The sequence below is a fragment of the Ahaetulla prasina genome, chromosome 18 (genome assembly GCF_028640845.1).
Source record: "Ahaetulla prasina isolate Xishuangbanna chromosome 18, ASM2864084v1, whole genome shotgun sequence".
In the NCBI taxonomy this organism is placed as follows: Eukaryota; Metazoa; Chordata; class Lepidosauria; order Squamata; family Colubridae; genus Ahaetulla; species Ahaetulla prasina.
In genome coordinates, this window is record NC_080556.1 from 10,805,001 (window position 1) to 10,819,294 (window position 14,294).

Below are 14,294 nucleotides of genomic sequence, written 5' to 3' on the forward strand. Positions count from 1 at the left end.
TGGGCTTGGAAAGGGGGCTGCCTCTCCAGCTTGGGGAAGGTTGGGGAGGGCTGAGCCCTGTCATGCAGCCTCCCTCCCCCACCCACCTTCATGATGCCCCCACAGGACGCCTTCCGTAGCCTTGCCCTCCTCTTGTGACATCCTCCCCTGCTGGAGCCACGGACCCAGAACTCTGCCTGTGCTTTTGAACCCTGGAGCTGCTGCTCAGTGAGGGTTGGGGTGGCCCTGTGGCTAGGACACCGAGCTGGTCGATCAGAAAGGTCGGCAGTTTGACGGTTTGAATCCCTCCTGCATGAGCAGGGGGTTGTATTAGATGACCTCCAAGGTCCCTTTCAACTCTGCTGCTGTTACCGTTGCTGCTCAGATCCGTGTGCCAGCAGCGGAGGCTGTGCTTGTCCAAGCCAGAAACTTGGGGAAAGCCGCTTGGGTCCTCAGCAACCTTCCCCCGGCCCACCAGGATTAGCTTTATTTATTTATTTATTTATTATTTTAATTTATATACTGCCCTTCTCCCGAAGGACTCAGGGCGATTTACAGCCAAGTAAAACAAGAATCACAAAAATTAAAAACATTTTTTAAAAAACTAATTCAATTTGGCTAAGAAACTAAAAACTCTAGTAAAAAAAAAAACCCATTAAAACTATATTAAGCCAGCCCTGCGCGATGAAACAAAAATGTCTTTAGCTCGCGTCGGAAGGTCCGGAAGTCAGGGAGTTGACATATCCCTGGAGGCAGCTCGTTCCAGAGGGTTGGAGCCCCCACAGAGAAGGCCCTCCCCCTGGGGGTCTCCAGACGACATTGTCTGGCCGACGGCACCCTGAGGAGACCCTCCCTATGGGAGCGCACGGGTCGATGGGAGGCTGTTGGTGGCAGCAGGCGGTCCCGTAAATAACCCGGTCCTATGTCATGGAGCGCTTTAAAGGTGGTAACCAGCACCTTGAATTGCACCCGGAAGACCACCGGAAGCCAGTGCAGCTTGCGCAGGAGAGGTGTTACATGGGAGCCTCGAGTTGCTCCCTCTATTAGCCGCTTGTTTTCCCCTCCTGTCCCGTCCCCCCGTCCCCCGGATCATTTTTGTGCAGCAGATCCTCTTGCCCGAGAGGAATGCGTGTTTGAGAGCCCTGCCCAACAGAATGGCTGCCCTTTGGGACAGCAGAACCATCCTGTCACTCCTGTCACTCATCAGGGCTGGGAGGAGAGGTTGGGGGGGGGGGCGGAGGTGAGGCTGCTTCCAGAAACAGCCTGTTCCCTGGGCCAGGATATGGGGTGGAGCTGGCAGGTTTGGGAGCCAGCTCTGGAGGGAGGAGGCCGTGGGGAGGGGCTGGCCCTTGCCACCGTGGGTGGACCCAGCCGCCGGTGACCTTTCTCCTACATGCAGCCACCTGCTTCCCTCCCCTGCCAAGCCCACTGGTGAAGCAGCAAATAAAAGTCCCTCTTTGATCTAGTTTCACCCAGAGGGAGGCGCAGCTCGGGCTGGTGCAGAGAGCCAGGGCTGCCAATACTGAGCAGGGCTCAGCGCAGCTCGGGCTGGCCGTTGAGGGCATTGATGCCAGCTGCCTGGGTAGAAAGGGGCCCTCTCGCCTCCTGTCGGGGCTGCCACTTCAAGGCTCCTGCTTGGGTGGGGAGGCTTCGTGTCCCGTCTCTCCGCCTGGGCCAGTGGCAGCCGTCCCATGGAGCCTTCCCCCCGCCGCCCAGCAGCGGCCTCCGTCTCCCCCCCGGTGGATTTTGTCCTGGGTGCCGCGGCGTGCTGCATGGCCTGCGTGTTCACCAACCCGCTGGAGGTGGTGAAGACACGCCTGCAGCTGCAGGGGGAGCTCCGTTCCAGGGGTTCGTACCCTCGCCACTACCGAGGGGTGCTGCAGGCCATGGTGGCCGTCAGCCAGGCCGATGGACTCCGGGGTCTGCAGAAAGGACTGGCGGCCGGACTGCTGTACCAGGGGCTGATGAACGGCGTGCGATTTGGCCTCTACTCCCACGCCGAAGATATCGGCCTGACCCAGCATCCAGGAGGGACCTTGGCAGCCGGAGCTGTGGCCGGGGCACTGGGGGCCTTTGTTGGCAGTCCGGCCTACTTGGTAAGCTTCTTGGGGTGGGGTGGGGGGGCTGTTCCGGGCAGAGCCTTGGCTCGTTTGGCCATTGTTGTGCCTCCTTTGCAGATCAGGGGGCAGCGTCTGCTGTGTGGTTTCCTCCCTTGATAGGCCAGCTGTGGCTGCACCCCCTTTTCACAGCATGAGCTTGGATATCTCAAGAGGTCCTCTCCACCAGGACAACTGGGGCTCCCACTGCTGAGGGGCTGGTGAGGCTGGAGGCGCCTCTTTGGGGTGGCCTCGGGGCAGTCCCCTTTCCCCAGGGTGCTTCTGTGGGCACCAGAGACACCTCTCCTGTGCTGCCTGCAAAGTTACAGGCATGGAGGCTGGCTAGAGTGGAGCATCTTTCGGCTTCTCACCAGGGAGGTGTGGAGCTTTGAAAAAGCATGCAGGGCCCATTGCCAGGGCATTTGCAGCCCAAGAGAGCTGTCGAAAGAAACTTGATCCAAAAACGGCCCTGCGGTGGTCCAGTGCAAGCTGGGCATGGTGCCCACTCCCTCCGCACAGGCCCTGCTTTTGCAAAAAAAAAAAGCCGGCTTTTGCCCTAAGTGGAAGCTCCAGTTGCTCCCTGCGAGAGTGGGGTCCCATTGATTAGGCAGCTGCCCACCTGGGCAGCCCCTTTGGGAAGAGAGCCCAGGTGGGGAAGGGGGCAGAGGTGAAATGCTCCCAGTTCGGACCGGATCTGCTGATCCGGTAGCAATAGCGGCAGGTGGTTTGGAGAACCGGTAGCAAAAATCACTGCCCCCCCCACCATGCCCAGCTGAGCCACGCAATCATCAGACCCTTTCTTGTTTTTTTTTTCATTTTTAAAAGCGTTTTTTTTAACAACCTCTTCGTTAAAACAAGGCTCTGATGATCCCGGTTGAGGTGCCTGTTCATCAGAGGCTTCTCTTTTTTTTTCCTTTTAAAAGCATTTTTTAAAAGGTAAAAAAGCTGAAGCCTGCTAGGAAAAAATGGGTGTAGGCAAAAAATGGGGGGTAGGGGTTCATTTGAGAGAGAGAGAGAAAGGGAAAGGAAAGGAAAGCAAAGGAAGGAAGGAAGGAAGGAAGGAAGGAAGGAAGGAAGGAAGGAAAGGGAAGGAAGGAAAGAAAGGGAGGGAGGGAAAAGGGAAGGAAGGAAAGAGGGAGGGAAAAGGAAAGGAAGGAAGGAAAGAAGGAGGGAGGGAGGGAGGGAGGGAAAAGGAAAGGAAGGAAAGAAAGAAAGGGAAGGAAGGAAAGAAAGGGAGGGAGGGAAAAGGGAAGGAAGGAAAGAGGGAGGGAGGGAGGGAGGGAAAAGGAAAGGAAGGAAGGACTACAAACCTGGCACTAGCTTCAGAGGATAATCCAGGACTGGAAGGGACCTGGAGGTCATCTAGTCCAACCCTGCTCCAGCAGGACAATATCCAGCAGGACATTATTAGTGAGTTTCTGTCTTTTGATCCCCCAGTCACATAGCCACGCCCACCCAGTCACACCCACAGAACCGGTAGGAAAGAAATTTAGATTTCATAACTGGAGGGGGGTGGGGGGGGCTTTTTTCAGCTTAGTATCCCCGAAGAAGGAAGCACATGTGTTTCCATTACTGTCCTCAGCTGGACTAGTGCAGACCGAGACGGGAAGAGGCCCCTGGGCTTCCAAAAAGACCCGGGTGCAAGTCAGTGGGAGAGAGTCGGTTTCTCCCGTGCCCACCCCCCACCCCCATCCCATCCCGGCCTCAACACGTTTGCTTTCCTCTTGCAGGTCAAGACGCATTTGCAAGCACAGACGGCGGCCGCCGTGGCTGTGGGACACCAGCACAACCACAAGGTCCGAGGCCATCTCACTCGGCACAGGCTTTGGTTGGGAGGCGGGGTTTCAGATGGGGGGGGCGCCTTTCTTGGTCCAGGACGCTGCCCTAAGCTGCCTTTGCCCATCTTGGCAGAAGCCTTGGCTGCTTTGCAAGACCCCTCCCGGGGGGGTGGTGTAGAGCAATGCCAGGGGCACTTCTGCCAAGGGTCGTGTCTGAGCAATCCTTGAGAGGAGCCTCCCTCCTGCTGAGCCGCCTTCCTGGAAGGGAGGCCTTGTGATCTCAGGCACTGCCAAGCAGGCAGGACGAGGGGAGGCCGATTGATCCCCAGGCAAACCACGGCAGCTGCATCGGCTGTCTGAGACGGGACGAGGGGAGGCCGATTGATCCCCAGGCAAACCACGGCAGCTGCATCGGTTGTCTGAGAGAATTGCTTTCTGGGAAGCTCGGCGCACTGGCTTGACAAAACCTCCACTGGCCCAGCATCGCTAGCCGGCCTGCCTAAAAAACGCTCAGCCTGCCTCTCCCTGAAGTTGGGCTTTGCGAAGCGTTTTCCTAGGTGGCTGCCAGCAAGGTCTCCAAACAGCCCATCTCACAGCAGCCCCTCATCCCCCACCCACCCCCAGCTAAACATCCTAGGCCACAGAGTCTGGTCCTTCCACCGTTTTGTCTGTAAAGGACGCAGCTTCTTCGGCAAGAAATCTTTCCATAGCCAGGTCCCCTGCTGACGGGGCAGGGATCAGCCTGATGCCGTCGGATGCCATTTTCCTACTGCTTTCTAGGATCTTGCAGGCTAGGAAAATCCCTCCTGTTTCAGGCCCCGTTCCCTCCCTGGCCTGAGCCGAGGAAGGGGCGCTGGGCTGAGCTGCTTGTCTTCTGCCGCTTTCCAGAGCATCTCCGGGGCCTTTGAGGCCATCTATAAGCGGCAGGGCCTGCTGGGGCTGTGGCGCGGTGTGAGCGGAGCAGTGCCTCGCGTCACGGTGGGCTCCTCGGTGCAGCTGGCCACTTTTGCCTCCGCCAGGGAGTGGGTGGCAAGGCAGCAGGTGAGCAGGCTCGGTGTGTGTCTTGAATGGGGTGGGCCTTTGCCCAGCATCCGATTCACCTGTGGGAGCTCCCCTTTGGCCTTTCCCAGCCACTCTGCTTCCCCAGGGCCGTTCCCAAGCGTCCCGTGGTGGCCTGCGGACACTGGATTTGCCGTGGCCAAGATGGGTTCTCTGGCTTTTCGCTTCCCAGTGCTTCAAGGAGGGCAGCTGGATGGTGGCCCTTGCTGGGGGCATGATCAGCAGCGTGGCCGTGGCCGTAGCCATGACTCCCTTTGATGTGGTGAGCACGCGGCTCTACAACCAACCGGTGGATGAAGCAGGCATGGTGAGGCTCTCACCATGGAGGAAGCTGGCTTGTAGAGGGGTTTGATGCCCCGTTTGCAGGGCTGGGGCTGCTGGGGGTTCGGGAGAACCTCTAGCTAAGATTTTGTGCAGTTCAGAGAACCCCCAAATCTCCACTCCTGGCTCGCCCCGCCCACCTCGCCTCACGCTTCCCAGGAGTTCCCACGCGGCCTGTTTCGGATGCAGGTAAGTGCAGGGTGCACGCAGAGCCTTGGGGAGGGTGAAAAACTGGTCTGCCGGAAGTTCGGGAAGGTCCCCAGAGGGCCTCCAGAGCCTGGGAAGGCCGTTTTCGCCCTCCCGGAGGCTCAATGAAAGACTCTGGAGCCCGGGGAGGGCAAAAGCTCCCCCCCAACCGTGGTGCAGGAGGCTGACTAGGCCACACCCACCATGGCTACGCCCACCCAGCAACCAGGCAGAGAACCCCTTGCTAAAATTTTTGAAGCCCACCCTGGAGGCCAGGGAGGGGGAAATGTTACCCCGTCAACTGGCCCTGTCCTCTTCTCCCCCTGCAGGGCAAGCATTACCGGGGCTTCTTCGATTGCGTCGTGCGGGTCTCGGGGAAGGAAGGCGTCCTGGCCCTGTATAAGGGCTTCGGCCCTGCTTACCTCCGCCTGGGACCACACACTGTTCTCAGCCTTTTCTTCTGGGATGAACTAAGAAGGGTCACCTGGCAGCAGACCACCTGATGACCCCAGGCTGCTCAGGAGCCTCCAGCCCCAGAGAGAGCAGGATTGTTGGGGTGGGGGGACGGGAGAGAAACAGCTCTTTCCCCAGCTGGCGCGCCAGTAGGTTCACCTGCTGCAGATGTGTCCGGATACGCAGGCGGCTGGAGAATGACGGATGACGCAGAGCCAGTTATAACCTTCAAGCAAAGCTTCAACCACCACCCTTTTTTTGGGGAGCGGGGGATGGGGTCAGTCCCAAATTCACCACCTGAGAAAGGACTGTTCCAAGCAGACTGGATTTTACTCCTCCCCCTGCCTCCTGGAAGTCGTTTACACACACACACACACACACACTTCACTTGACTTACACTCCAGGCACAGAGGTGGGATTCGCTTACCTTCCCTAAAAGGTAAAGGTTCCCCTCGCATATATGTGCTAGTCGTTCCCGACTCTAGGGGGCGGTGCTCATCTCCGTTTCAAAGCCGAAGAGCCAGCGCTGTCCGAAGACGTCTCTGTGGTCATGTGGCCGGCATGACTCAACGCCAAAGGCCCACGTAACGCTGTTCCCTTCCCACCAAAGGTGGTCCCTATTTTTCTACTTGCATTTTTTATGTGCTTTCGAACTACTAGGTTGGCAGAAGCTGGGACAAGTAACTGGAGCTCATCCCGTTACACAGCAGCACTAGGGATTCGAACCACTGAGCTGCCGACCTTTCGATCGACAAGCTCAACGTCCTAGCCCCTGAGCCACTGCGTTCGCAAATGCGAGTGCACGCGTCACCTCTGCGCATGCGCACAGCCTTCTGCGCGTGTGCAGTAGTACTGCATTACATCCGGGCGGGTGGACGGAGCCTCCCGCAACTGCCATGACCGGTTCACGCGAAGCTTCTCCCACAGAAGAGGGAGATCAGGTAAAAAGCAGGAAAGGAAGAGGAGGAAAAAGAGAGAGAGATGAGAAGGGGCCATTCCTGCTTTGGAAATGCTGAACTCTCTGCTGGAGTGGCGGCAGGGGGCACTCCTAGGACCGAGAGCTTGGCAGTGGCCCCATTGCCTCTTCTGATCTTGGGGAGCCATGAGAAGGGACAAGGCGAGGAAGCACAAAAGGGACCGGTTGCAACTATCGCTGGGATTGTGTAGTGTCCAGGTGCCAGTACCAACACAGCTATCAACAAAGCAAAGGCAGGGAGGCCACAGTGGCCAAAGGCTTGGCTGTAGACGGCGCCTCCCGCAGGAAAGAAAAGGGCGCTGGACTTCTACCCACTCCCCCACCCCCGGATTTATGGGTCGCTCGTTGGAAGCATCTTTTTTTTTTTTTCCCTTGCCTTGTTGGTCGGGCAAAGTTTAGTTGGCAACATTAGCCAGGCTTTGGGTTTTAAGCCACCGGGAAACGGCGGAGGCGTCGGGTCCAAGGGCCCAAGTTCAGAGATGCAAGAAGGTGGGGCTGAGAATTAATTGCTGTCCCGAACCAGATGGCCCTGGACCTCCTCGGTGACCTCCCCCCACCCTCACCCTACCTGGCCTGGCCTGGCACTGCAGGACTGGGGCAGAGAATCGGCTACGGGACGCATCCCCTGTTTCTGTTGTAAAAATAATAATAATAATAAAGGCTTTGTTTTCACAAACGAGAGAGCAGCCTTTGTGTGACCCACCCTCTGGGTCCTCACCAGGGGTGAAACCTACTTACCTTCCTTACCGGTTTGGAAGTGCTCGTGCGCACGCGTCACATGCGTGTGCAGACGGTAAAAAACACATTATTTCCTAGTTAAAAGCAGGAAGTAATGACACCTGGCCAGTGAGTGGCGCTTCACTCCGTCATCGCTACCGGATCGCTAAACTACCGGCCATGATCGCTACCGGATCGCGCAATCCGGTCCGATCCAGGAGCATTTCATCCCTGGTCTTCACTCACACTCCAAAAGGGAGTCAGCACAAGTGGCCGAGGGACCAGGGTGGGGGGGTTGGGAGATGGGTTCAAAGCTTCCTGCATCGTACACCGATTGCTCATGCTGAACCAGCAGCGGTGTAGAGTCGACCTCCGTCCAGGGCTGATCCTGGCCAGAGGGATGGCTCCTCTGGCTGAGAACAGAGGGGAGGGGAGGGCACTGCACTGACGAAGGATGGATTTGGGAGCTTGCCCAGGGAAAGGAAGAGCCTGCAACCTGCCAGTGGCTCCTATGTTGCAGCAGAGGGAGGCCCGGCCCCACATGTCTTCCCCCTGGCAGGAGGGCTTGGCCTGGCCCTGAGGCCAGTGGCGGGGCAGCTCTCCGGTCCTCCAGGTGAAGAGGGAAGCCAAACGGAGCAGCGCTTCCTGTCCGAGGCGTCTCTTTAAGGGGCGTTTCACATATTATACTGGGACGGAAGGTGGCTATGGACCTTTGGACCGAGGCTGCAAGTGTCCCAGCCTTTAGCGCTTTGTGGTCTTCAGAGGTATCGGACATGCGCGCGCGCACGCGCACACACATTTGATTGCCTGCTTAATAAGTCTGATTCAGTGGATCCTCTAAGCTGCAAAAAGCGGGGCTGGTTTTTTTAGCCCTCTAAAGCAGGGGTCACCAACCTTGGTCCCTTTAAGACTTGAGGACTTCAACTCCCAGAGTCCCTCAGCCAGCAAAGCTGGCTGAGGAACTCTGGGAGTTGAAGTCCACAAGTCTTAAAGGGACCAAGGTTGGAGACCCCTGCTCTAAAGTTGGGAACACCTTCCTTCCCCCACCCCCACCCCTTCTCCCATTCCCTTGCCTGTTGCGGGAGGCCCTGCTTGGTTTCCCCCACAGCTCCTGCCTCGGGCTGGAAGAATTTGAGCAAAACTCCCCGAGGTCTGTGGCTCCCATCATCCCCAGCCCGTAGAGCAGAGCCTTGGAATGAAGGCTGCTGCAGCTGGGAGGGCCTTTCCCAAGGCAGAAAAGGCTGAGCCAGCCTGCCCACTGTCATCCCCCCCTCCTTCCCCCCCCCCCAGTTTATTTGCTCACTCTGGGCTCAAGGTCCTTTCTGTGCCGAGAGGAACCCGGGCGCAGTACGGGCTCACAATGCTCGCCTGGGTGCAAGGCTTCCTTCCCCTGGCCTGGACCTCCAGCCTTGTGGACTCCCTCCTACAGGGTGAGCTCTCCCCACCCCACCCCCCATGCTTTCCCTCCCTCTCCCCACGGTCCCTCCCTCTCTCCTGGCTGACCTCTGCTTCCCTGCAGGGCTGGTGGGGGCCTGTGCCGTCTGCATCCTGGGCAGCCTCATGAGGATTTACCTCTACATCCAGTGCTTGAAGTGAGTGCCACATACTGCAACTCGATGCAGCCCTCTACTACCAGGCTGGGCACCTCCTATGGCTGTGGGCTGACCCTTGCCTCGGTCATCCAGGAGGCCGTGCAGGGGTGGGGCACTTGTCTGGCTGCCTCATAGACCAGTGGTGGGATTCAAAATTTTTTTACTACCAGTTCTTGTGGGCGTGGCGTGGCTTGGTGGGCGTGGCAGGGGAAGGATACTGTAAAATCTCCATTCCCTCCCCACTCCAGGGGAAGGTTAGTGCAAAATCCCCATTTCCTCCCGATCAGCTGGGACTCGGGAGGCAGAGAATAAATGGGGGCGAGGCCAGTCAGAGGTGGCATTTACCGGTTCTCCGAACTACTCAAAATTTCCGCTACCGGTTGTCCAGAACTGATCAGGTTCTACTATTCTACTATTGACCTCACTATTCTACTATTCTATTCAATTCTAACTATTCTAACTATTCTACTAACTATTATAATACTATATATATATAATACTAACTATATTATATATCTATATTATATATATAGTTAATATATATAATATATTAACTATATATATATATATATATATAATATAGATATATAATACTATATATATATATTTATTTATTTTATTTATTTTATTTTATTCGATTTTTATACCGCCCTTCTCCCGAAGGACTCAGGGCGGTGTACAGCCAAATAAAAATATAATACTATATAATACTAACTAACTAACTAACTAACCATACATATAACACTAACTATTCTACTATTGACCTCACCCCATTCCTAAGAGGTCTGCAAGGGGCGTGCATAAGAGCACCAACGTGCCTACCGCTCCTGTCCTATTGTTTCCTTTTGTTATATCCAATTAATATAGTTATCACATACTTATGCTTATATATATGCTTATATATTATATAGTTACTTTCATGCTTATGCTTATTTTATTTTTTTTATTTGTGTTTATATCCCGCCCTTCTCCGAAGACTCAGGGCGGCTTACACTATGTTAGCAATAATCTTCATCCATTTGTATATTTATATACAAAGTCAACTTATTGCCCCCAACAATCTGGGTCCTCATTTTACCTACCTTATAAAGGATGGAAGGCTGAGTCAACCTTGGGCCTGGTGGGACTTGAAACTGCAGTAATTGTAAGCAGCTGTGTTAATAACAGACTGTCTTAGGAGTCTGAGCCACCAGAGGCCCTTATATATACTGTTGTGACAAAATAAATTTAAAAAATAAATAAATAAATAAAATAAATAAATACCACCTCTACCCTAGACCCATCTGGCTTTTCCCCCTTCATTCTCTCCAGTGACCCCGACAGGCAGAAGGAGAAGGATGTTCTCCGGCAGCAGAGGCCCTTCCTGGACCAGCTCCATCTCGTAGTGCTGACGGCCATCTTCACCATGGTGGGGCACCGGGTGGCAGCCCTGATCGTCCTGGAGTTCTCCCTCCGGGCAGTGTCTACCATCCTCTCCCTCAACAAGGTTGCCCGTCTCCTTCCTGCTTCTGCATCGGGGCTGGCTGGGAGGCGTGAGGAGAAGTGGGTGGAACCCCAGACACCGGTAGGGAATGTGGCCAGAGAAAAAGTTGGGTAGATGCCAGCTTAAGGACCACTTGAGAAGCACCGAAGGAGAGTAATGCCTCTTGCCTCCACTGCGACTTCTGTCAGGAGGCAGCCAATGGCTTCCTTGCTTTCTTTCCCGCCCACCCATCATTTGAATGGGGAGGGGGTGTGGGGCAAACCGAGGCTTCACCAGCCACACTCCTCATGGTGCCCTTGTGTTTCTCCCCATTGAGTGGGCCCCAAAGTCTCCCTGCGGATGGAAGGGCCTGGGTGCAGATGGAACTCACGCAGGGTGGTGGCTGGACAGATGCGAGTTGTATCAGGGCCTCCAGACTGGCACTGTGTGTTGTTTTAAGCGGTCTTTTTTGTTGTGTGTGCTGCCCAGAGTTCTTGGCAGGCGGGTGGCTAACTAGGCTTCCTTGCAGGAATTACCGGTTTGCAAATGTGAGCTGCGCAGTGGGTCAAAAATGGGACATGATGATGTCCGGGTGGGGGGGCGGAGCCTCCCACAGCCATTGCTACCAGTTCGCCCGAAACGGATAGAACCGGCTGAATACCACCATTCCTTCTGTGTCACAAAGAGACCGCCCTCTTCTTGTTCCCAAGGGGGCCCTCAGCAGCCAACTCTACCTCCTCTGCCAATACTCGCTGGGCTGCGGCGTTTCCTGCAGCCTTGGCTACCTACAAGAAGGAGCGCCCCATCGCACCTGGAACCTCCTCCTGAGCGTGGGACTGGCCACGCTCCTGACCCACTACGTCTGGCGCCTGGCCTGGCACGTCTCCACAATGTACGAGCTGCACTGCAAGGAACGCTACTGCGGAGGGTGCCTCTTCCTCCTTGCCACGTGGCATGGCATCCCCCGGCTGCTCTGCAACTCCCTCCGGGTAACCTTTGGAGTGGCTGACTTGGCAGCTGTGGCTCTGATCAACCGGGACTTCCTCTCGACCACTGAGGCCATCCGATTCTGGACACCGCTGACTATTTGCTACACTCTTCTGGTCATCTACATGCAGGGTGAGTGGTTTCTGGTTTCACGAATCCCGACCCTGGCCCCAGGGAAAGCAGGGCTGCCTGCCGACCTCGTCCCACTTGCCCTTCCCCTCCCTGGAGCATTGGAGATCCTCTCTTAAGCAGCGGCCAGCCTCCCCCTGTGGAAGGCGGCGCCCGGCTCCTCCGGTTAACCCGCTTCCTTCCGTCTGGTTGACCGACAGAAGAGCAGCACCACAACCCTAACCAGCAGATGGCTTTCCAGACTGTCTTTGTCAGGATGGGCGGCCTTCTGGTCTTGCTGATGACGGTGGGCCAGTGGAGGGACATCGTGAACATCCTCATCTCACTGGTGGGGGAGATCTGGTGCCTGACCCGGAGCGGATCCATGCTGGAGGTGTGCAGAAAGCAGGTGAGGAGGAGGAGGAGGAGGTCGGACCGCAGGCAGAAGCAGCCCTGCCTCTCAGCTGCATCTCTGCTGACCTCTGGGAAGTTCCCTTTAAATGGAGCTCAGGGTGTGATCGGGCCATTGCTGTCTTCACCAGCTGAGCAAGAGGGGGTGATTTTGCTTCCTACTCCCCCCCAGAGGTCCTGACTGAGAGACAAAAGCCAGAGGCCTCCTATTGTGACTCAGGCCCAAGTAGTTATTACCAGACGCAATCAGTCCTAAACAAATGTATTTTATTAAAACCAGCTGAGAATTACTTCTTTCTCAGCTTAGTCCAAATTAATTCCAAAACAAAGTCCTTCAGAAAACGTCCTCTGGCCTTATCGCAAACCTTTGTCTTCTTTGGCACTCTGCCAAAGGCTTTTCTTGGCAAGAACCCCATGAAGTTCAGAAACAAGAGACGCCGACTAGAAACAATTGTAGCAACGTTGCTTTCTACAAAGAGCCCAAGAACCGTTGCTGCTCTTTTAAGCCTTATGGGAAGGACGAATAATCTCCTGGCCTTACTCCTGAGTCTTCCTTTTTGCTTTAGCTGCTCATGCCTTCCAGCAGCTCTTTGCATGCGTGCACTAGGAACAGACTCCTCCTGTTCCTCTGCCTCTCTGGAGGCTCTGGAGTCTGCGCATTGGCCCTCATCCAGGCCTTCCCCTGATTCCAGGACTGCCCCATTGTCCTCCCCAGCTTCCTCACTGTCCGACTCCACTGCCAGCTCCACAGGCTGCTGGTGGACCACAACACTTCCTGCGCTGCGAGTCCATGCGCTGTTGGAGGGAAGCTGGCCTTTCCGTGTATTTTGCATAACTTTCCATTTCAGGATGAGAGCCTCTTGCTCTTCGCATCGGCATCCGGTCCACCTCACGGTCAGCGCCGAGAGCGCCCCTCAAGATCTCCGGCAGCAGCAGCACCGCCAGAGGCCACATCCTGAAAAAGAGAAGCCTCTCACGAAGGGCCCAGCCTAGAGACCGTAGACCAGGCAGACCACACGCTCAGCTCCTTCTGGACTCTCCAGCTTTGGTGTCAAATGGGTTTGTGGTTTCCCTCTCGGCACAGTGGCACCGCTGCCCCCTTCAGCAATTCTGTCAGAATGTTTACAGTGTCACTACTGTTTTGAGACAACCCAGAAGCAAAATACAGGACATGGGGATTTGTCTTACAAACAGTGGCTTATATACAAGACTTCTATATACAAACATACACGTGGTAGGAACATACCAGGCAAGCAAGCAATCTTCTTCAACTCTACACGGAGAACTACAATGCAGCTAGAACACAGCGAGGAGAGTGATACACGAGGAGAGAGAGAGAGAGACGCCCTCTCATAGCCTCCCTTATATAGACATCTTAAAGCGACCTTCGGACATTCCGTTGCGAACTGAAGACACATCTCTTTATCCGCGCGGGGCTGGCTTAAATTAGATTTAATGTGAAATTTTATCAATTTTTAAACGGGGTTTTTAGTATGGAAATTTTTAATTTTAGGCTAATTTAAATAAGTTTTTTAAATGGTATTTTAATCTGTATATTGTATTGTTTTATCTTGCCTGTACACCGCCCTGAGTCCTTCGGGAGAAGGGCGGTATAAAAATCAAATAAATAAAAATAAATAAATAACCCTGCTGACTCCTCCTCAGTCTTAAAGCGGCAATTACCCTGCTGACTCCTCCTCAGTCTTAAAGCGGCAATAACCCTGCTGACTCATCCTCAGTCTTAAAGTGGCAATTACCCTGCTGACTCCTCCTCAGTCTTAAAGCGACAATAACCCTGCTGACTCCTCCTCAGTCTTAAAGCGGCAATAACCCTGCTGACTCCTCCTCAGTCTTAAAGCGGCAATAACCCTGCTGACTCATCCTCAGTCTTAAAGCGGCAATAACCCTGCTAACTCATCCTGATCCACAGCCTTACAGCAAATGTTTAAGCTTTAAATCATCATTACCTTGCCAAATTCCCACTCCGGTCTGGCCTTGAAGAGGCCAAAATGGGGCTGGGAGAGGCTTTGGTTGGTGGCCGGCAAGGGGAGTCCATTTGTGCTTAGGGGAGGCGCCGGAGAGCTGCTGCCATTGCCCGGGGGAAGGGCGAGAGTGTAGGAATCACTCTGGGCTAAAGAGAGCTGGGCCTGGGCTGACTCCTGTGCCTTC

At 55.1% G+C, this 14,294-nt stretch overlaps 2 protein-coding genes across 4 annotated transcripts in view; both read left to right on the forward strand.

Moving 5' to 3' along the window:
• Window positions 1–8,801, forward strand: part of SLC25A34 (solute carrier family 25 member 34) — a 9,269-nt gene extending 468 nt beyond the window's left edge. Inside the window, exons 1-5 of the mRNA XM_058161502.1 lie at window positions 1–2,075; window positions 3,806–3,871; window positions 4,742–4,894; window positions 5,085–5,219; window positions 5,749–8,801. The exon at window positions 1–2,075 is cut by the window's left edge and continues 468 nt beyond it. Of these exons, the coding sequence (XP_058017485.1) occupies window positions 1,671–2,075; window positions 3,806–3,871; window positions 4,742–4,894; window positions 5,085–5,219; window positions 5,749–5,922 (933 nt within the window). The 5' untranslated portion in view covers window positions 1–1,670 and the 3' untranslated portion in view covers window positions 5,923–8,801. The remainder of the gene's footprint in view (window positions 2,076–3,805; window positions 3,872–4,741; window positions 4,895–5,084; window positions 5,220–5,748) is intronic.
• Window positions 4,901–13,748, forward strand: TMEM82 (transmembrane protein 82). 3 transcript variants are annotated; one of them, XM_058161497.1, is made up of 6 exons: window positions 4,901–5,219; window positions 9,085–9,157; window positions 10,469–10,643; window positions 11,330–11,738; window positions 11,936–12,123; window positions 12,974–13,748. In XM_058161497.1, exons 2-6 carry the CDS (start codon window positions 9,126–9,128, stop codon window positions 13,082–13,084), a joined length of 915 nt encoding a protein of 304 aa, XP_058017480.1. In that variant the 5' UTR covers window positions 4,901–5,219; window positions 9,085–9,125; the 3' UTR covers window positions 13,085–13,748. The 3 variants fall into 3 exon arrangements, with proteins under 3 accessions (XP_058017480.1, XP_058017482.1, XP_058017479.1); XM_058161496.1 differs by lacking the exon at window positions 4,901–5,219 and adding an exon at window positions 8,901–8,995; XM_058161499.1 differs by lacking the exon at window positions 9,085–9,157 and having other exon boundaries at window positions 5,086–5,219.
• Window positions 13,749–14,294: the final 546 nt, after the last annotated feature.